General features: G+C 40.0%; 1 protein-coding gene across 2 annotated transcripts in view; it reads right to left on the bottom strand.

The window, feature by feature from the left end:
• LOC133622494 (receptor tyrosine-protein kinase erbB-4-like) overlaps positions 1 to 23,547 on the bottom strand; it is a 789,611-nt gene that overhangs the window by 103,238 nt on the left and 662,826 nt on the right. Inside the window, exons 18-20 of one of the 2 annotated variants that reach the window (XM_061985295.1) lie at positions 19,979 to 20,101; positions 19,769 to 19,867; positions 9,056 to 9,241 (exon numbers count right to left, since the gene is read on the bottom strand). In XM_061985295.1, the coding sequence (XP_061841279.1) occupies positions 9,056 to 9,241; positions 19,769 to 19,867; positions 19,979 to 20,101 (408 nt within the window). The remainder of the gene's footprint in view (positions 1 to 9,055; positions 9,242 to 19,768; positions 19,868 to 19,978; positions 20,102 to 23,547) is intronic. The other variant, XM_061985296.1, reaches the window with a different exon arrangement.

Raw genomic sequence — 23,547 nt, 5'->3', positions numbered from 1 at the left:
TGTTGCAAAGCTGTGTCATCAACACTCACAAGTATAAAACTACTTTTTTAAAGTAATCATTTCTTACTTCAAGCATGAAAAAAACAAACATGATGCCGAGCGCATATCATTATGTCAAGATAATGGCACTAGCATTTACTTAATTTAATAATATTTTTCAACATATTGAGCAACAAGGTCTTTTTTTTCTACCAAGAAAAGTGCACTTGTTATTAGTGAGAATATACTTATTTTAAGGTATTTTTGGGTAAGTAAGTATAGCTAATTTTACTTATTTTGGAAAGTCTCGACAAGCCAAATGTTCTTGTTCTATTGGCAGATAATTTTGCTTAGTTCAAATAAAATACCCCTCATTTTTGTATTTTTTTTTCTTGTTTTTGAACACTGACTTTTTGCAGTGTTGTGACTCTATTTCCCTTTGTCCTCATTGAACGATTCTTGTTGTACACTTGTTCTTTGGCCTACACTGCAAAAACTGAAATCTAAGTAAGATTAAATATCTCAAATAAGGGTGATATTTGCTTATTTTCTGTCTGATAAGATAATTCTTCTCACTAAGCAGATTTTATGTTAGAGTGTTTTACTTGTTTTAAGTGTTTTGGTCCTAAATGATCTCAGTAAGATATTACAGCTTGTTGCTGAGATTTGATGACCTATATTGAGTAAAACATGCTTGAAACTAGAATATCAACTGTTGCAAAGCTGTGTCATCAACACTCACAAGTATAAAACTACTTTTTTAAAGTAATAATTTCTTACTTCAAGCATGAAAAAAACAAACATGATGCCGAGCGCATATCATTATGTCAAGATAATGGCACTAGCATTTACTTAATTTAAGAATATTTTTCAACATATTGAGCAAAAAGGTCTTTTTTTTCTACCAAGAAAAGTGCACTTGTTATTAGTGAGAATATACTTGACAACACTTGGATTCAGTAACCCCCTATGCAACTGGCTGCTTGACTTCCTCACAGACAGACCCCAATCTGTGAGAGTGGGCAACAACACCTCCAGTGCCATCTCCGACCATGGCCACCAGGACGCTGACACAAAAGCGCCCCCACAAGCACGGCCGATAACCCCTGAGGCAGATGGCTCATCTGAGGAATGTTGGAAAATAAAAATAATAAAACTTGTAAAATATTAAGAACCATGTGTAGAGATAAAGAATAAAATATAAGTAAGACATATGAAGATTAATCGAAAAAATGTATAATAAAAAATAAAAAAAATAAAAAAAATAAAAAATTATATATATATATATATATATACACACAGTAAAAACATAATACATACATATAACTAAATAAAATATTGCATAACTAATAGGATAAAAAGTAAAATACAAATGACCTCAATAAAATAATTAATAACAGTTAAAGGCCAAATCAAAAAGGTGGGTCTTAAGCCTGCTCTTAAAAACATGAACGTTCTCTGCAGCCCTGAGGTCCTCCGGCAAGCTGTTCCATAAATGGGGGCCATAATGGTGGAAAGAAGCCATCCTGTGACTTTGTGGCACTGACTTTTTAGAATATTGAGTGCCGGAGGATCTCAGGGCCCGGGAAGGTTCATAGAGTAAAAGCAAATCTGAAAGATAAGAAGGCCCAATACCATAAAAAAACATTTATAAACCATAAGAAGAACCTTAACATTGATCCTGAAACACACGGGGAGCCAATACAGAGATTTTAAAACTGGTGTAATGTGAGCCCGCCTTCTGGTCTTTGTCAGGACACGTGCCGCTGAATTATCACACGCATATTATCACACTGAAATATCAGTCAAGAAGTTCATGTGAAAATATATACCAGGGCTATTCCACTGGCTAAATAACAATAACACCACACTGGAACCCAAGTTCAGTTCATTTTTGCAGCATGTTCCTAATTATACCAGAGTGCCCCCTGTTGTATAGAGGAACTTGGGCCAGTGTAAACACATTGGACGATCTTTGCATGGATATTTTAACCTCCTAAAGGCCAGCGCCTACTTGTATTTTGCAAAACAGAGCTATTTTCTTCAGAAATGTGTAACTGATAGACACAAAAACAAACACCCACTGCAGAGGATGCTGGTTCTTAAAATGAGAATAATAGCGAAGAGAGAAGTATGGCCTCCCTGTCCTTAGTTTTTCTGGAATTTTAGTTGAATAGCCCAGAGAAATAGCCCAGCACACTGCAAAAAGTCAGTGTTCAAAAACATTAAAAAATTATACAAAAATGAGGGGTATTTTATTTGAACTAAGCAAAATTATCTGCCAATAGAACAAGACAATTTAACTTGTCAAGACTTTCCAAAACAAGTAAAATTAGCGAACCTCAATGAACCCCAAAATACCTTAAAATAAGTATATTCTCACTAATAACAAGTGCACTTTTCTTGGTAGAAAAAAAAGACCTTCTGCTCAATATGTTGAAAAATATTCTTAAATGAAGTAAATGCTAGTGCCATTATCTTGACATAATGATATGCGCTCGGCATTACATTTCTTGAAACCAGCAAACTTATACTAAAAACTAATTTATTGTTCTTAAAGGAAAGGCAACAAGGCAACCGCTTGTTACTCTCGGGGTCTCCTAACCGCGCAGGCAAATCATATTGTCTAAAAATGCATTTTTCCATCGATAACATGACATCATCGCGCAAAGTGCGTGCTCTTTCAGTCAATTAGTGCGCATATATACAGCCCGGCCCTGGCCAAAACATTTTAATTGTAATTTTGAAGAATTTATCTGAATGTGCATGAACTATTTCTGTTCAAAATTGTTTGAAATGTCACATGTTAAATGTTTAAATATTAACTGTCCGTTTACTGTACTGTGCCAACTGTACTACTATATGAGTACGTATTTTCTATTGTTTCATTGAAAATAAAACAGCAAAGTCCATTTGGCTGTCATCTGTTTTAATTATGAGGCAAAATTGTGTCAAAGTCATGATTTTTTTTTTTTTTTCATGCTTGAAATAAGAAATGATTACTTTAAAAAAGTAGTTTTATACTTGTGAGTGTTGATGACACAGCTTTGCAACAGCTGATATTCTAGTTTCAAGCAAGTTTTACTCAATATAGTTGATAAAATCTCAGCAACAAGCTGTAATATCTTACTGAGATCATTTAGGACCAAAACCCTTAAAATAAGTAAAACACTCTAACATAAAATTTGCTTAGTGAGAAGAATGATCTTATCAGACAGAAAATAAGCAAATATCACCTTTATTTGAGATATTTAATCTTACTTATATTTCAGTTTTTGCAGTGCAGCTACATTGACTCGATGTTAGATTAGCTGCTAATTAGCTCATTTGCTTAATTAAAAAGGCACTTTTTGTTTCAGTCAGTCAGCCAGTGCAGGATGGCTTGACCAACAAGTGCAGAAAAATTAGTTGCGATCAAGCGGTCAGCTCTCAGCATCTTACTATCCCCCCATCACAGTTGCCACAATCGAATCCAATTACGGCACTAAGTACCCACTTAAGTAACTTGCTATTCAGGCACTTAGATTCATTTGTCATGAGGGAATGAAGGGTTAAGCCCTTCCACGCGGACCTCATCAAATCCATCGCCTCACCACCAAGTCGACAGAACCAACATGTCAAACCCAACAATGATGGCGAAATCAATCTGAGCACTAGGAAGGAATGTCTTTGAATTGATCCAGTATCCTGCAACCGTATTATAGTGCATGCCGACTTGGTATAGTGGTACACCATTGAGGATTGATTCCACCAAGTGGAAATGTTTAGTTCCACTAGCCACGTTATGGTTTGGAACCATAAAGACTGAGCAGCATGGGGTGTTGTCAAGATATAGCATACTTGCCAACCCTCCCGAATTTTCCGGGAGACTCCCGAAATTCAGCGCCTCTCCCGAAAACCTCCCGGGACAAATATTCTCCCGAAAATCTCCCGATGTTCAGCCGGAGCTGGAGGCCACGCCCCCTCCAGCTCCATGCGGACCTGAGTGAGGACAGCCTTTTTTCACGACGGATAACAACAGGGTGACAAGAACTAAATCATCCAGACGAGAGATAAATTGTATTTTTATGTTTATCTTATCTAAAAATATATATATTTATTAATTAAAATAAAAAAAATAAAATCCATTTTTATTATATTTTGCTAAAAACATCTAAATAAATTGTATTTTTATTTGTATTTTTTCTCCGTATTACATCCAGCCTTAGAATTATACATTAAAATAAACATATTTGAAATAATTAATTTTAAATCATCATAATAATTCATTTAAAATGACCATATTTAATTATTAAAATAATTGTTGTTTATCAACAACTTTAGCATTTTATTTATTACATTTTGAAGCTCTCAGAAGCCAAGTTATGTTATATTCCTTAAGATTTATTTATGCAAGTTTGAAGTATCAATTATCTAAACACAGTTTTGTTTGCATATTTTCAGGATGTATATATATATATATATATATACCACTCAACCAATGGAGAAATACAGCAGCAGTAATCAAATGGTTCAACAACATCCAAGACAAACAACAGCACAACTTTATCTCCTTTGATATCGAAGAATTTTACCCTTCCATCACGCAAGACCTACTGACTCAAGCACGAGACTTCGCCTCAGACTACGACTCAATCACAGGCAACGAAAGAAACATCATCATCCACGCAAAAAACTCCATTCTCATGCAACATTTGACGTCACTATGGGAAGTTTTGACGGAGCAGAAACGTGTGAACTCGTTGGGAGTTTCCTCCTCTCCCAGCTCGCTAGCCTCAATCTGAACCTTGGTATTTACCGTGATGACGGACTGGTAGTGTGTCGCGCCTCGCCAAGGAGCAGCGAGAATACCAAGAAGCGCATATGCCAAATTTTCAAAGAGAACGGCCTACGGATCACGATTGAAGCCAACAAGCAAACCGTCAACTTCCTTGACGTCACTTTCAACCTGAGAAATAACAGCTACCAACCATTCACGAAACCCAACACAACACTCCAATACGTGCACCATGACAGCAACCACCCACCCACCACCACGAAAAGAATACCTACCGGAATTAATAAAAGGCTATCGATGCTGTCATCTAGCAAAGCTGAATATGACCAAGCAACCCCCCCGTACCAAAAAGCCCTTGATGAAAGCGGATACAATTTCACCCTCACCTATGAACCCACGCCAGGAAACCAGCCAAAAAAGAACAGAAAACGAAACGACATCATCTGGTACAACCCCCCATACAGCAAAAACGTCTCAACTAACATTGGACACAAATTCCTCAATCTGATTGACAAACACTTTCCCAAAGACAACACCCTAAGAAAAGTATTCAACAAGAACAACATTAAATTGAGCAACAGCTGTATGAACAATATACGACAAATCATCTCAAACCACAACAAAACAATTGCAAATGAGCCGTCGGCCCCCGGACAGAGCGACTCCAAAACCAACAAAGGCTGTAACTGTCGAAAGAAACCTGATTGCCCTCTCAACGGGGGGTGCTTACAAACATCAGTTGTCTACCAATCTAAGGTAATACGCAAGGACATTAACACATCCGACACATATGTAGGATTAACCGAGGGAGAATTCAAAACCAGATGGAACAATCACAAGGCTTCTTTCAGGAACCAAAACCTGCGGAATACCACAGAACTCAGCAAACACATTTGGGACCTCAAAGACAATAATGTTGAATATTCAATAACATGGCAAATTCTTGCATCCAGCACACCTTACAATAGTGGTAATAAAAGATGCAACCTATGCTTGAAAGAGAAACTGTTTATTATTTACCGTCCAGACCTGTCATCCCTCAACAAGCGCAGCGAAATTGTAACAGCATGCCGCCACAGACGGAAACACCTCCTAGGTAACACATGAGCCAATCACCACGCCCCTACGCCAGCCTGTACCCACCCACTCTGTGCCCTATATAAACCATGGTATGTGAATGCTCCCATTAAAATCTCCTGATGATTGAGGGAACCCCCTCATGAAACAGGCCTGTAGAGATGAAATAGTCTTGTGATTTTTTTTCCCCACACATACATATATATATATGTATATATATATATATATATATATATATATATATACTGTATATATATATACCGTATTTTCCGCACTATAAGGTGCACCTAAAAACCTCCCAATTTTCTCAAAAGTTGACAGTGCGCCTTATAATCCGGTGCGCCTTATATATGGACCAATATTGAGCCACAACAGGTCTCGCAACTACGGGATGCATAATGTAACCCCAGCCTCTACTGTAGCTTCTATTCTATGCGCCTTATAATGCGGTGCGCCTCATATATGAACAACGTTTTAAAATAGGCCATTCATTGAAGGTGCGCCTTATAATCCGGTGCACCTTATAGTGCGGAAAATACGGTATGTATGACATACCGGTACTTGACTTGGTGAATTCTAGCTGTCAATATACTCCTCCCCTCTTAACCACGCCCCCAACCTCACTCACAATATTTGGTTTAACAAAAGCTCACTTTTATTATATAAGAAAAAAATAAAATCTAATAAATAAATAAATATTGACTGTTACCCCCCTAAAAAATAAATAAATACATATTGACTGTTGTTACCCAAAGTATATTAAGTGGGATTTTTCAGAAAAACAAATATATACAGTAACACAACAACAACCTGTCTCTGCGATCACTATAGGTGTATAAATAATAATATAGTGTTAAATAAAATCAGTCCCTTGGGCACAAAACTGAAAATAATACAGCTCTCCAAAAAGTGCACTTCTGCTGCTATTTGACATAACTGTTTGTTATGATGCTTTGTCATTTTTGCACTTTATTTCTTTATTGAAAGAAAATTCTATGAAGAGAAAAGTTGTTGGCAAATGTGGTTTTAATGCTAAAAAAATGAAAAGTTAAAGCTAAAAAAAGAAATACACTTTATTGAGTTAACATTATTTCTTTATAGGGGGAAAGATGTGATGTTATGAGCTAGGGAATATAACAACTACACTACCCAGCATGCAACGGGAGTGACGAGCATGCGCGGTAGCCCCGAAAAGTGTTGTTGCATGTCGCCACGCCGGCAGCTAAGAATGAGGTTATGAGTACGCTGTGAAAGTAAACGTCAAGAACTCGGCCAACACGCTTCGTCTGCATTATTTATAATTAGACAGACAACACGTATACAGTGTGATTTTGTTTTGTTTACAATGAAAGAAAAACAAAAGTTAAAAAAGGGAGATATATGTTGTATATATATGTATGTGCTGCGGTTGCTTTAAGAACATTGCGACAGCTGCCGTAAAGGAGGTGCGTTGCTAGCCTGGTTGCTATGTTTCCGGTTGGTCGTAAAAGTGTTGGTCATGTGTTTGTACCCTGCTCAAATCTCTCAGTAAAGCTATCAATTGGATTATACCTTTTGTTTTGAACTTTATTACACCTTGGAGCGCTTTTTCCAGTCCATTGTTTTTCCTGCTTTCCCTATCTTCGCCTAATGACTGAGCTACGTGACGTCATTTCTTGTGATGTCTCAAGGGGCATTTCTGGTCGGGACGGGATTTGTTCCCAGGGATTCGAATAAAGAACCAACTCTTTTTCTTTACTATAGTGGTCTCGATAACGGGTAGCGGTTCTCCAAAAGGGATTCGAGTCCGAGGACTCGGTTCTTTTCTTATCGAACAACCGGGAAAATCGGTTTCGAGTATCATCCCGAGGTCTGAGCCATTCCACCGAATTGGTGAAATTTGTATCCCCAAGAAATATATATTGTCTTCTACATTGTTTTGATTGCATAACTAATGAATACAATGTAAAATGTTCACTTAGACCGGGGGTGAGCAACCCGCGGCTCTCGAGCCGCATGCGGCTCTTTAGCGCCGCCCTCGTGGCTCCCTGGAGTATTTTAAAAAAATAATTGAAAATGGAAAAGGATCGGGGGTAAATACAAGCAAACGCAACAGTTTGTTTACATGTAAAATCTTACACTCCGTCTTTGTCTCATTTTGTCCACCAAACGTTTTATGCTGTGCGTGAATGCAAAAAGGTGCGCTTTGTTGATGTTATTGACGTGTTGGACTGCTAATCAGGCATATTTGGTTAGAGCATGACTGCAAGCTAACTCAATGCTAACATGCTATGTAGGCTAGCTGTATGTACACATTGCATCATTATGCCTCATTTGTAGGTATATTTGAGTTTACTTATATCCTCTTCGTATACAATTTAGTTTTGCATGTCTCATGACACATTATCTGTATGTAATATTGGCTGCATTTCAGATAGTCGCTCGTGTGCCATGTTGTTCCAGACCACAGCAAACATTACCTAGCTTGCCAAAGATTATAATACATCTATTAAAAGAAGACAGCCTGCTGTTTCCTTTACCTTGGACACACACATCTATACCTTTGGCCTTTAAAAGCCAGTTGGTTTTCTGACATGGACTTGTTTCTTCAGCATTGTCCACACGTTTAAGTCAGGACTTTGGGAAGGCCATACTAAAACCTTCATTCTAGCCTGATTTAGCCATTCCTTTACCACTTTTGACATGTGTTTGAGGTCATTGTCCTGTTGGAACACCCAACTGCGCCCAAGACCCAACCTCCGGCCTGATGATTTTAGGTTGTCCTGAAGAATTTGGAGGTAATCCTCCTTTTTCATTGTCCCATTTACTCTGTAAAGCATCAGTTCCATTGGCAGCAAAACAGGCCCAGAGCATAATACTACCACCACCATGCTTGACGGTAGGTGTGATGTTCCTGGGATTAAAGGCCTGACCTTTTCTCCTCCAAACATATTGCTGGGTATTGTGGCCAAACAGCTCAATTTTTGTTTGTGACAAACAAGTATGTGCTCCAATTACTCAATCACAAAAAAATAAGAGTTGTAGGAATTATTGGAAACTCAAGACAGCCGTGACATTATGTTCTTTACAAGTGTATGTTAACTTTTGACCACGACTGTACCACATGATGTGTTTTGGAACTGCAGTGTGAGGGTGCCAAAAAGTGGCGCGGACCAACTATTCTGGCCAACGCACACAAACCAAATACCACAGAAAGAGCGTTTCATCTCGATTGCCACCCACCTTTGCGATTTGGACGCACCAGTTGAGCAGCAGCTGTGACCCGATGTTGTCCTTATGCTCGTGCACGTAGTCGAGGAGGCAGCCGTGTGGCATAAGCTGCGTGACCAGCTGGATGGTAGGGCTCAGGCAGACGCCCAGCAGGCGCACTAGGTGAGGGTGCTCCATGCTGGCCATGATCAGAGCCTCCTGGGTGAAACACAAAAAGGGACTAAGAGGACTGGAGCGCCGAACGGAACATAAAGAGATGCTCCGATTCAACCCATTTGTTCGTGTAACAGTGTATTTATCAACAAGTATCAGCCTATTTTTCCCTTGTTGAGGCTCAGATCCTGCATGCTTATCAATTAAACATGGTTTTCTCGTGCACTGTATTCCAACTGGAGGTGGAGTTGGATGCATAACTTAAGACTTAGCGGGTTGCTGGCTATATTTGCATGCAGGATATGTCCGTGGAGTATATCTCACAGTTGAGAAAACACTGCAGAGAGCCTCTTCAAAGCTGCCGCAGATATGGCCCTTTTTTCATCTATATTTCGCACGGAGGTTCCCTAAATGTTGTGGCAGCACAATTGAATGTAGGCCGTGCACATCTGAATGAGCTCCGTGCACCTTTCACCTCAGCGTACGCAGAAGAGGTGTCGTAAATATGGAAACTCGGGCGGAAGATTAATTATAAACAGCAGGGGCGCTACAAGCCAGGGAGACACTTTGATTTATAAGTGGTGCCACTATATAAAACCACCGACTCCCACCCACGCATTTTGCTACGCCAAGTAGTCTGGACTGGAGCCTGCAGTGCCTCAGACTGGAAGTCTCTACAGAGAGTGGTGAGGACGGCGGAAAAGATCATCAAGACTCCTCTTCCTCCTATCCAGGAGATCACAAAAAGCCGCTGCCTGACCAGGGCTCAGACAATCTGCAGAGACTCCTCCCACCTCCACCAAGGACTGTTTTCATTGCTGGACTCTAGAAAGAAGTTCCGCAGACTCCGTAGCAGAACCTACAGGTTCTGTAACAGCTTATTCGCTCAGGCCGTAAGACTCTTGAACGCATCATAATTATCCCCTCAATTCCCCCCAAAAATTGATTAACTGGCTGGGATATAAAGACAATATAACATACATCCATAAAAATGGATGCATATGCAAAAGTGCAACGTATTTATCTGTACAGTAATCTATATATTTATATCTGCACCTTATTGCTCTTCTATCCTGCACTACCATGAGCTAACGCAACACAATTTCGTTCTTATCTGTACTGTAAAGTTCAAATTTGAATGACAATAAAAAGGAAGTCTACGTCTAAGTCTAAGTGTAGTCCAGGGGTGTCCAAAGTGCGGCCCGCAGCTCAATTTTTATTGGCCCGCGACATATTCTATAGACAAACTAAACAGGTCCCAAATAACAACAAAAAACTCAATCAAATTCGAACAAAAAACTGCACCTAATCCCTCCAAAAATGGCACCTGAAAACCAAAATGCCAACAACCTGAGCCTCTTACAGTATGAGGTCTTTGATAATTTCTGTGTGTCATGTCATGATGAAAAAGTTGTTAGAATAATTATGTATATATTATCATCATAACTTTATGCTTAAAGGGGAACATTATCACCAGACCTATGTAAGCGTCAATATATACCTTGATGTTGCAGAAAAAAGACCATGTATTTTTTTAACCGATTTCCGAACTCTAAATGGGTGAATTTTGGCGAATTAAACGCCTTTTTGTTATTCGCTCTCAGAGCGATGACGTCACAACCTGACGTCACATCGGGAAGCAATCCGCCATTTTCTCAAACACCGAGTCAAATTAGCTCTGTTATTTTCCGTTTTTTCGACTGTTTTCCGTACCTTGGAGACATCATGCCTCGTCGGTGTGTTGTCGGAGGGTGTAACAACACGAACAGGGACGGATTCAAGTTGCACCAGTGGCCCAAAGATGCGAAAGTGGCAAGAAATTGGACGTTTGTTCCGCACACTTTACCGACGAAAGCTATGCTACGACAGAGATGGCAAGAATGTGTGGATATCCTGCGACACTCAAAGCAGATGCATTTCCAACGATAAAGTCAAAGAAATCTGCCGCCAGACCCCCATTGAATCTGCCGGAGTGGCCTGCTGACATCAACTCCAAAACTGGACAGATCAGCTTTCAGGAAAAGATAGCGGATGAGGGTATGTCTACAGAATATATTAATTGATGAAAACTGGGCTGTCTGCACTCTCAAAGTGCATGTTGTTGCCAAATGTATTTCATATGCTGTAAACCTAGTTCATAGTTGTTAATTTCCTTTAATGCCAAACAAACACATACCAATCGTTGGTTAGAAGGCGATCGCCAAATTTGTCCTCGCTTTCTCCCGTGTCGCTGGCTGTCGTGTCGTTTTCGTCGGTTTCGCTTGCATACGGTTCAAACCGATATGGCTCAATAGCTTCAGTTTCTTCTTCAATTTCGTTTTCGCTACCTGCCTCCACACTACAACCATCCGTTTCAATACATGCGTAATCTGTTGAATCGCTTAAGCCGCTGAAATCCGAGTCTGAATCCGAGCTAATGTCGCTATGCGACATGTTTGTTTGTGTTGGCATCACTGTGTGACGTCACAGGAAAATGGACGGGTGTATATAACGACGGTTAAAATCAGGCACTTTGGAGCTTTTTTTAGGGATATTGCGTGATGGGTAAAATTTTGAAAAAAAACTTCGAAAAATAAAATAAGCCACTGGGAACTGATTTTTAATGGTTTTAACCCTTCTGAAATTGTGATAATGTTCCCCTTTAAGCATTAGATACATTTTTACCTGCACACTGCCTCCTGCATGTTGTGATCACGACAAACCATGTTCCCGACATCCACAAAGCAAGCTGGCAATCCAAAAGACTGCCAGCCGTCTTTATCAGTGTTGTGTCCAGACTCGGCCTGCTGACGGCCAAGTCCGAACACCGCCGTGACGCAGACAGAGCAGAGACAAGGCGATATGACCAGCGTCAACTAATTTTCATTTATTCTATAATCATATATTGTGTCTAACTGGAGTTGTCGAGATTACCCCCTTCCCTCAGTGACAGCTTCAGTGATGTAACAGGGACCTTCCAAATAAATAGAGGAGGCTTGACTTTTAGAACGTAGTTTGGATCTGTAACTAGAATACAGCCCGAAATACGTGTCTCCTCATGAGCCAAATTGAACTCTGTCCCTGCATGATTCCTTGCTTCTTGTCTGATTACATTGCAAAAACTGAATTCTAAGTAAGATGAAATATCTCAAATAAGGGTGATACAGTATTTGCTTATTTTCTGTTTGATAACATCATTCTTCTCACTAAGCAGATTTTATGTTAGAGTGTTTTACTTGTTTTCAGTGTTTTGGTCCTAAATTATCTCAATAAGATATTACAGCTTGTTGCTGAGATTGTATGACCTATATTGAGTAAAACATGCTTGAAACTAGAATATCAACTGATGCAAAACTGTGTCATCAACACTCACAAGTATAAAACTACTTTTTTAAAGTGATAATTTCTTACTTCAAGCGTGAAAAAAAAAATCATGATGCCGAGTGCATATCATTATGTCAAGATAATGGCACTAGCATTTACTTAATTTAAGAATACCTTTCAACATATTGAGCAAAAATTAATTTTTTTCTACCAAGAAAAGTGCACTTGTTATAACCGTATTTTTCGGATTATAAATCGCAGTTTTTTGGCCGGGGGTGCGACTTATACTCAGGAGCGATTTATGTGTGAAATTATTAACACATTACCGTAAAATATCAAATAATATTATTTAGCTCATTCACGTAAGAGACTAGACGCATAAGATTTCATGGGATTTAGCGATTAGGAGTGACAGATTGTTTGGTAAACGTATAGCATGTTCTATATGTTATAGTTATTTGAATGACTCTTACCATAATATGTTACATTAACATACCAGGCACGTTCTCAGTTGGTTATTTATGCCTCATATAACGTACACTTATTCAGCCTGTTGTTCACTATTCTTTATTTATTTCAAATTGCCTTTCAAATGTCTATTCTTGGTGTTGGGTTTTATCAAATAAATTTCCCCAGAAAATGCGAATTATACTCCAGTGCGACTTATATATGTTTTTTTCCTTCTTTATTATGCATTTTCGGCCGGTGCGACTTATACTCCGGAGCGACTTATACTCCGAAAAATACGGTAAATACAAGCTTACTTTAGAGCACAGTTAACATAAATACAAATAAAATCATTATTAAAATAATCATGAATGATCTTATTGCTTTGTTGTCCATAACACAAAGCTAAGATGTAGATGTTCACCTACATTTTTTCATTTACATTTCATTTATTTATTTATTTCAGGCAATGACAAAAATTTTTACAAGTTGACAACACATAATAATATACATTAAAATTGTGCAAAAGGTAATGTATAGTATGTAATACATGATTGTCCAGTTTTGCCTGAAAGGGAGTGGGAAGAAGATAATTTATTTAATCCCATCCCCAGTTCTCCATTCAGTGATTATTCACATGAGTTTCACTCTTACTTTGTTCAAGGATTATAATACAGATGTTGTATCATAGTGGCATTACCACAGGTAACAATAATTATTACACTGCAACAATAATTTGTATCAACAATGTAGGAATCATGAATATACCAATAATAGTAATAGACAACATAGCAATAATGGTAAGGAAACATTGAGCACATGTGTAACCCTTTGAGACAGGGTACAACAGCAGGTCAAATTAAAGACCCTCATCTCTATATTTGAACCAGACCCCATGTTTGTATAATAGTTTAAATCGATTAATAGTTTGGCATTGCTTGTGTTGTAAGTCCAGTTTGTTCCATAGTTTTGCTCCGCATACAGACACACAAAAATGTTTACAAATGGTTTGAGCTCCCGGCAATAAGAAATATCCAAAGCCTCTCAAGTTATGAGCCTGCACTCGTTTTATAAAAAAACGTTGTAGATTAGGCGGCAATAATTTGTTAAATGCTTTATATAAGATTATTAATGTATTATATTTAACAAGGTCATCAAATTTGAGCAACTTTGATTGCATGAACAGATTATGAGTATGTTGTAAATAACCAACGTTGTGAATGATCCGCACTGCTCTTTTCTGTAATATGATCAGAGGATGAATTGTGTTGTGGTAAGTATTCCCCCGTACTTCAACACAGTATGTAAGGTATGGCAGTACCAAGGTGCAGTATAGAGTACGGAGTGCATTTTCATTGCGGTATAGTTTTGCTTTGTTTATAATTGAGAGGCTTTTGGAGATTTTTGTTTTAATGTGTCTGACATGAGGTTTCCATGATAGTTTACTATCAATTATTACTCCCAAAAATGTATTCTCATTTACGATTTCAATTTGGGTACCATGAATACTTATTTTCTGTTCAGACGTTATGTTGCGATTTCCAAACATCACTATCTTAGTTTTATTTATATTCAAAGATAATTTATTTGTGTCCATCCATTTTTTTTTTACCATGTTTAGTTCTGTGTTTACTGTATTTATGAGCTCATTATAGTCATCACTACTGTAGAATATATTTGTGTTGTCTGCAAATAGTATACATTTCAGTACTTTGGATGTATTAAAGGGGAACATTATCACAATTTCAGAAGGGTTAAAACCATTAAAAATCAGTTCCCAGTGGCTTATTTTATTTTTCGAAGTTTTTTTCAAAATTTTACCCATCATGCAATATCCCTAAAAAAAGCTTCAAAGTGCCTGATATTAACCATCGTTATATACACCCGTCCATTTTCCTGTGACGTCACATAGTGATGCCAACACAAACAAACATGGCGGAAAGAACAGCAAGGTATAGCGACATTAGCTCGGATTCAGACTCGGATTTTAGCGGTTTAAGCGATTCAACAGATTACGCATGTATTGAAACGGATGGTTGTAGTGTGGAGGCAGGTAGCGAAAACGAAATTGAAGAAGAAACTGAAGCTATTGAGCCAAATCGGTTTGAACCGTATGCAAGCGAAACCGACGAAAACGACACGACAGCCAGCGACACGGGAGAAAGCGAGGACAGATTCGGCGATCGCCTTCTAACCAACGATTGGTATGTGTTTGTTTGGCATTAAAGGAAACTAACAACTATGAACTAGGTTTACAGCATATGAAATACATTTGGCAACAACATGCACTTTGAGAGTGCAGACAGCCCAATTTTCATCAATTAATATATTCTGTAGACATACCCTCATCCGCTCTCTTTTCCTGAAAGCTGATCTGTCCAGTTTTGGAGTTGATGTCAGCAGGCCAGGGATGCTAGGGTCGATATTCTTCTCTTGATCATCTTCGGTGGCATAAGGGGCGGTGTGAGTCAAGACATCCAGGGGGTTTAGCTCGCTCGTCTGCGGGAACAAACTTCCGCCATTGCTTGCCGTGCTACCGAGGTCCTTTGTCCCTGAATTGCTCACACACTCCGGCAGATTCAATGGGGGTCTGGCGGCAGATTTCTTTGACTTTATCGTTGGAAATGCATCTGCTTTGAGTGTCGCAGGATATCCACACATTCTTGCCATCTCTGTCGTAGCATAGCTTTCGTCGGTAAAGTGTGCGGAACAAACGTCTAATTTCTTGCCACTTTCGCATCTTTGGGCCACTGGTGCAACTTGAATCCGTCCCTGTTCGTGTTGTTACACCCTCTGACAACACACCGACGAGGCATGATGTCTCCAAGGTACGGAAAACAGTCGAAAAAACGGAAAATAACAGAGCTGATTTGACTCGGTGTTTGAGAAAATGGCGGATTGCTTCCCGATGTGACGTCACGTTGTGACGTCATCGCTCCGAGAGCGAATAATAGAAAGGCGTTTAATTCGCCAAAATTCACCCATTTAGAGTTCGGAAATAGGTTAAAAAAATATATGGTCTTTTTTCTGCAACATCAAGGTATATATTGACGCTTACATAGGTCTGGTGATAATGTTCCCCTTTAAACATATGATTAATACATACATTAAACAGTTTTGGCCCCAACACGGACCCTTGGGGGACACCACAAGCAATGCCAAGAGTATCAGATAAAAATGTACCCATTTTTACAAACTGTACCCTCCCTGTTAAATAACTTTTTAACCAGTCACCCCCCTAATTCCATATCTTTCCATTTTATCTAGTAGAATTGAATGATTAATGGCATCAAAGGCTTTCTTTAGATCAATAAAAATACCAACTGCATATATTTTATGCTCCAGTGCATTAGTCATTTCTTCAATAGCTTCAGTTATCGCCATTGAGGTTGTTCGTTTGGACCTAAAGCCATACTGACCGTCATTGATTATATGATGCTTCTCAAGAAAAGATTCAAGTCGAGAGTTAAATAGCTTCTCTAAGATTTTTGAGAACTGAGGCAAAATAGAGATTGGTCTGTAATTGGTGAATTACATTGAGTATTTTTCTTATACAAAATGTATAAAAGTGGCCCTCGCATCCCAATTTTTCTCTATGTGGCCCTCGCTGGAAAATGTTTGGACACCTCTGGTCTAGTCCAGGGGTCGGCAACCCGTGGCTCCAGAGCCGCATGCGGCTCTTTGATCAGTCTGATGCGGCTCAGCCGCATATTTGCCGAACCCCCCCCGCCCGATTTTCCCGGGAGACTTCCGGATTTCAGTGCCCCTTGCAGAAAACTCCCGGGATCAATATTCTCCGATTTTCACCCTTACATTAATAATAAGGGCGTGCCATGATGGTACAGCATTTAGCGCCCTCTACAATCTGTATAAACAGCGTGCCAACCCAGCCTCTTGTTATATGCATCTTCTGCTTGCACATGTAAGTGACAGCAAGGCATACTTGGTCACCAGCCACACAGGTTACACCGACGGTGGCCATTTAAAACAACTTTAACACTCTTACTAATAATATGCCACACTTTGAACCAAAACCAAACAAGAATGACAAACACATTCCGGGAGAACATCTGCACCTTAACACAACATAAACACAACAGAACAAATACCCAGAATCCCATGCAGCCCTGACTCTTCCGGGCTACATTATACACCCCTGCTACCACCAAACCCCGCCCCTACCCCAACCCTGCTCCCTCACACATCAACCCCCCCTCTGTGCGTCGGTTGAGGTGAAGAGTTAGGGCTGCATGGGATTCTGGGTATTTGTTCTGTTGTGTTTATGTTGTGTTATGGTGCGGATGTTCTCCTGAAATGTGTTTGTCATTCTTGTTTTGATGTGGGTTCACAGTGTGGCGCATTATTAGTAAGAGTGTTAAAGTTTTTTATACAGCCACCGTCAGTGTAACCTGTGTGGTTGTTGACCAAGTATGCATTGCTGTCACTTACGTGTGCAAGCAGAAGCCCCATACAACGTGTGGCTGGGCCGGCACGCTGACTTTAGTGGGCGCTAAATGCTGTACCATCACGGCAAGTTCGAGAGAACAGTTGCCTTGACAATCATAGTCTGCCGGAAAAATCGGGAGGGTTGACAAGTATGACGCTGTCACGCGCCATTCATATAAAACCCGCCGGCCGCACTAACATTCAATTTTCATATTAAGGTGTGGGCCGCGTGTCTGAGACTCCTGGTTTATACATAGCACAAAGCAAGAAAAAAAACTTTGTGTGCAGTAGAGATGCGCGGTTTGCGGACACAACCGCGGAGTCCGCGGATTATCCGCGGATCGGGCGGATGAAATTAAAAACAATAAGATTTTATCCGCTCGCGGGTCGGGTCGGGCGGATTAATTAGATATTTTTTTTATTTTTTTATTTTTTTTGCGGGTGGCAGTTAAACCAATTCGGAAATATATATACATAGTTAAATGTTGTTACCCACATACGAAAAACGAGCAGGCACCTGCTGCATATGCCACAACAGAAGAAAAAAAAAGAAAAGAGATGGACACTTTTACGGAGCGGAGAAGGGACGCCTCGCCGGGGTCCGGGACCGAGGCCCCTTCCCCCGAGAGGGCCCCACCGGGAGCCGTAGCTGAGGCGATCCGCGAGAAGGGCCCGACGCACGTCCAGGGTCACTACCGCGCCCACCGCACCGACACCCCGCCTCGTCCGCTTTCGCAGTGCGCTCACGAAAGGGGTGGGGCTCACCCTGGTTGATATAGAGAGCAGGACGGTGGCCATGGAATTTCATTTAAGGTTTGTGATAAACCATCAAACTCATTCGTTAAAAGGACTCTATAGTAATATAAAGCAAATTTTTCTGGACATTATCATGCAAGAAAAGTTTATTTTTGGGATCGCGATCACCGCGTAATGATTTTTAAAGGTTGCATTACATTATTAACTGTCCCATGTGATCAGCCAGTGCGATTGGAAGTCCATGCTCAATTATTGCCTCCGTAAATAAAACTTCGGCATTTATCACATCCAAAGAATCTGTTTGGGCGACGAAAAACGTTGAAAGTTTTCCACTTGTATCGCTAGCAACGGCATTAGACTTGTGTTTTTTTGTCCCAACGTGGTCTTTTACATCACTAATTCCTCAGTGTCCGATCGAAAAATCTTGTCTGCACAAGGTGCAATTCGCGTAGTTTTCACCCTTTTTTTTTTTTTTTTAATTAATATTAGATATATAACAACGGGCGGATGGCGGGCGGGTGCAGTTCTGATCAAACGTTACATCGGGTGGATGGCGGATGGTTGACGACTTTCTGACGCGGTTGCGGATTAAATAAATTGCCTATCCGCACATCTTTAGTGTGCAGTGTTATTTCATTTTAAATTTCAAAATAATTTTGTGGCTCCCATTGTTTTCTTTAATTTGTGAAACTGGTCAAAATGGCTCTTTGACTGGTAAAGGTTGCCGACCCCTGGTCTAGTCGAACGCGCTTCTTATGCAATATGCGGCGCTGAACTCGTACTTTTTACCAGCGTGTGTGTGTGTGTGTGTGTGTGTGTGTGTGTGTATGAATGGGTGCCGTGCGAGTGCCGCGGTGTGTTTTGCTTTCTCTCCCGTCTTCCTGAACATTGACCTCCATTACTGCCAGCTGACCCTCTTTCCACTTTAACTCACTTTTCTCCTTCCCCACGTATGCCAGCATCCAAAGACGTTGAATAAGTGCACTATTACACTTTTGCATTTCCCATATCAAATAATCAACCTGGTCACTCACGTTCGCATATCTGCCGACGCAAGCGAATCACGCCGCCGCCGCCGCCGCCTGGGGAACGTTTTGTTGTTGTCGAGTTTGTATGTGTGTGTGTGTGTGTGTGTGTGTGCATGGGTGAGCGTGTGCGCTCGGAGCTGGCGCACCAGTGGCTGGCTTCCCAGTGGCGAGGCGTGAGCCTGCCTTTAGATTGCTGTTTAACAAGCCGACAGAGCGAGAATATTGGCTCTGGATGGACGGAGAATCCCGCTGGGAGAAACAAGGAGAAAAGGAGAGAGGGAGGATAAAGGAAAGGAGAGGCAGGAGGTGAAGGGACTACCGAAATGGGAGCAGTGAAATCAAGAGGGTGTGAAGAGAAAAATTGGTAAAAAAGAGGAAAAGAGTGGTGGTAAGAGGTGATAAAAGCTAAAAACTTCCCGAGTCTGGCTGAACTCCGGAGAAGCCACATATCATAAACAAGTGGTGTTTTTAATAGGCCTCATGCAGTCTTGGCAGTTCATTTTTTTCATCCCTAAGATGCTACTTTCATAAAAAAAAAAAATGACGGCCATGTGTGCAATCCAACAAAGTGGCAGGCGACAGGAATACGCACGTCCATGAACTCCACGTTGGCTTTGGGACCCGTGGTCTCGTTCAGGATTTTAATAGCCACCGGGATCTTCACCGTCTCACCTTCTGGGACCCAGATGCCCTAGAAAATGAAGCAATTACTACAAATGTATGATAAACATTTCAATTTTAACGCTGCCAAGTACACGAATCAGTTGGTGGGGGTTTAAATTTGGGCTCCCGGTTCACTTACCTTGTAGACGGTCCCAAAAGCCCCTGAGCCTAGAATCTTGACCCTCTTCAACTCCGTCTCCTTCAGGATGCGCAGCTGAGCCTGGTTGGGGGCTGTCCCACTGGGGGTCAAGGGCTCTACCAGCTGTCAAAAACATTGATTGATTGATTGAGAAGTTTATTGACATCTTAAAGAATTTAATCCATGTGGTGCGATGATGTCATGTTATCGATGGAAAAATGCATTTTTAGACTATATGATTTGCCTGAGCGGCTAGGAGACCCCGAGAGTAACAAGTGGTTGCCTTGTTGCCTTTCCATTAAGAACAATAAATTAGTTTTTAGTATACGTTTGCTGGTTTCAAGAAATGTAATGCCGAGCGCATATCATTATGTCAAGATAATGGCACTAGCATTTACTTTATTTAAGAATATTTTTCAACATATTGAGCAAAAAGGTCTCATATTTTTTTTTCTACCAAGAAAAGTGTTATTAGTGAGAATATATTTAATTTAAGGTATTTTGGGGTTCATTTAAGTTATTACATTTTACTTGTTTTGGAAAGTCTTGACAAGCCAAATTTTCTTGTTCTATTGGCAGATAATTTTGCTTAGTTCAAATAAAATACCCCTAATTTTTGGATGTTTTTTAATTGTTTTTGAACACTGACTTTTTGTAGTGTAGCTTAGCTACATTTAATCGAGAGTGGCTTGTAGCTTAAAGGCCTACTGAAATGAATTTTTTTAATTTAAACGGGGATAGCAGATCCATTCTATGTGTCATACTTGATCATTTTGCGATATTGCCATATTTTTGCTGAAAGGATTTAGTATAGAACAACGACGATAAAGTTCGCAACTTTTGGTCGCTGATAAAAAAAAGCCTTGCCTGTACCGGAAGCAGAGGTGTGGACTCGAGTCACATGACTTGGACTCGAGTCAGACTCGAGTCATGAATTTGATGACTTTAGACTCGACTTGACAAAATGTAAAAAGACTTGCAACTCGACTTAGACTTTAACATCAATGACTTGTGACTTCACTTGGACTTGAGCCTTTTGAATTGACATGACTTGACATGACTTGCTACTTTCCCCAAAACCCAAAGATGAAAAAGTTATTCGGGAGCGCTCCGTATTTTTCATTGTGTACTTGTCCATCAGCGTTGCGTGTGTCAGCTGGTGTGCTCTCAGTACAACAGCCAATCAAATTAGATCTACTTTGTTTTCATCACACAGCATTCATCCAATCAAATTGCAGGACAACCAACGAAGAAGACATGTCCAAACCACACGCCAGTGAACAAAAAATGATACCTAAAATCATTTTGTTTGGGTATAAAAATTACGAGGTGGTCAACACAAAACGGTTTGCAGTATGCAACACATGCGGTTCGAAAATTACTGATGGAGAGGCAACAACTTCCAACTTCGTCCGGCATTTGAAGTTGCACAAAGAACGGTAAGTTTTGAATGTAAGATAACGTTTATTGGCTAAGTAACGTGACTTTTATTTGCTGTGTAGTTAAATCAGTGAGGCTGTAAACTCACTGCTAACGTTATAACGTTATTGCAAACACGGGAATCTGTTGCAGTTCACTACCTTATTCATACTTTTTGTTCAGTGATTTTTTTTAAGCAGGGTTACGTTAGTCAATATATCACACGTAACGTTAGACGGCGGTCAGCAGCACCGCGTATTTTAGCCACCTAAAAAAAAGACAAAAATAGTAAAATAAAGGTCAGTTAAAATGTATACTATTTTATGAATATGTGTACCGTTTTAGCTAGCTTTCTGACATACTGTTGGTTGTTTACCTCAGTGGTCCCCAACCACCGGGCCGCGGCCCGATACTGGTCCGTGGATCGATTGGTATCGGGCCGCACAAGAAATAATTTTTTTTTTCTTTTCTTTTTTTAATTAAATCAACATAAAAAACACAAGATACACTTACAAGTAGTGCACCAACCCAAAACAACTCTCTCCCCCCTTTTGTTCTGGGCATTGAACATGAAGACTCTTCCTTCACTTCCGAGTGGCCATGAGAGTCTTGGCAGTGCCTGCTTCCAGTGCTCCAGTGGAGCGAGTTTTCAGCCATGGTGGCATCATACTACGCCCCCATCGTGCACAAATGACTGACAGACTCTTGGCTAATTTGGTCTTTTGCAAATGCAATGCAGCATAGGGCCCTGACATATAAAAAGTACAACTTTTTTGTTATGTTCACGTATATGTCATGTTTTTTCAATGTTAACACTTTTGTACAAATAAGTACATTTGCACTTTATTTTTCAATGTGTTTGTTCTGTAAAGGAATGAGTTAATGTTTAAAATGACTGGTTAATAGTGCTATTATAAAGTGCAATGTCAGCACAATTTTCTTTCCTGCAATTTAAAATGCACTTGTTTTAATAAATAAATACAGCGTTTGAAAAGCATACACAATCTGTGTTAATATATTAGTCTGTGGTTAAAAGGACTTGAAAGGACTCGAAACTCAAAATGCAGGACTTAGGACTTGACTTGAGACTTTCCAGTCTTGACTTTGGACTTGACTCGGGGCTTGCCTGTCTTGACTCGGGACTTGACTCAGACTTGAGGGCAAAGACTTGAGACTTACTTGTGACTTGCAAAACAATGACTTGGTCCCACCTCTGACCGGAAGTAGCGTGACGTCATAAGTTGAAAGTCTCCTCACATTTCCCCATTGTTTACACCAGCAGCGAGAGCGATTGGGACCGAGAAAGCGACGATTACCCCATTAATTTGAGCCAGGATGAAAGATTCGTGGATGAGGAACGTGAGAGTGAAGTATTAGAGTGCAGTGCAGGACGCATCTTTTTTCGCTCTGACCGTAACTTAGGTACAAGGGCTCATTGGATTCCACACTCTCTCCTTTTTCTATTGTGGATCACGGATTTGTATTTTAAACCACCTCGGATACTATATCCTCTTGAAAATGAGAGTCGAGAACGCGAAATGGACATTCACAGTGACTTTTATCTCCACGACAATACATCGGTGAAGCACTTTAGCTTCGGAGCTAACGTGATAGCATCGTGCTTAAATGCAGATAGAAACAAAAGAAATTAAAAAAACGTTCTGTTAATTTATACACAAGGGGTTAATCTCTCTCCTGTGTTAGTTTGAAGCCGAAACGACAAACGCGCTCAGAGGAGATAGTTTTTTAAGGAAGGTGACCGGTTTTTACCAAAAAATTGTTTTGAAGGGGGAATAGCAAACTCCCTGTTGATTTTTGCTGGGGGTTGTCAATTTATGAAATGTAGGTCTAAGTAAGACCTATATTGAGGTTTTTGTTTCATGTCTCTTCGACCTTCCCAGTGGGAGTTACAGGCAGTTTAGTCAGATTTTTCATCCGAGGAGCAGTTTTTTGTGCGTTTTATTAAAAAATTGCTGTAGAGCACAATTTTTAGATTTGGGGTTAGGTTTTTTCATTAGATCACAGTTTTAGCCAGTCCTGATGTGTGTGTTCAGTTTGGTGAGTTTTGAAGCATGTTAAGGGGGTCAAATTACAGCTCAAAGAGGCAAAAGTGACTGTTTTTAGTACTTTTTTGTCTTGAAGGGGGAATT

Source organism: Nerophis lumbriciformis, linkage group LG23 (genome assembly GCF_033978685.3).
Source record: "Nerophis lumbriciformis linkage group LG23, RoL_Nlum_v2.1, whole genome shotgun sequence".
Taxonomy (NCBI): Eukaryota; Metazoa; Chordata; class Actinopteri; order Syngnathiformes; family Syngnathidae; genus Nerophis; species Nerophis lumbriciformis.
This window is presented reverse-complemented; position numbering and strand designations above follow the sequence as displayed.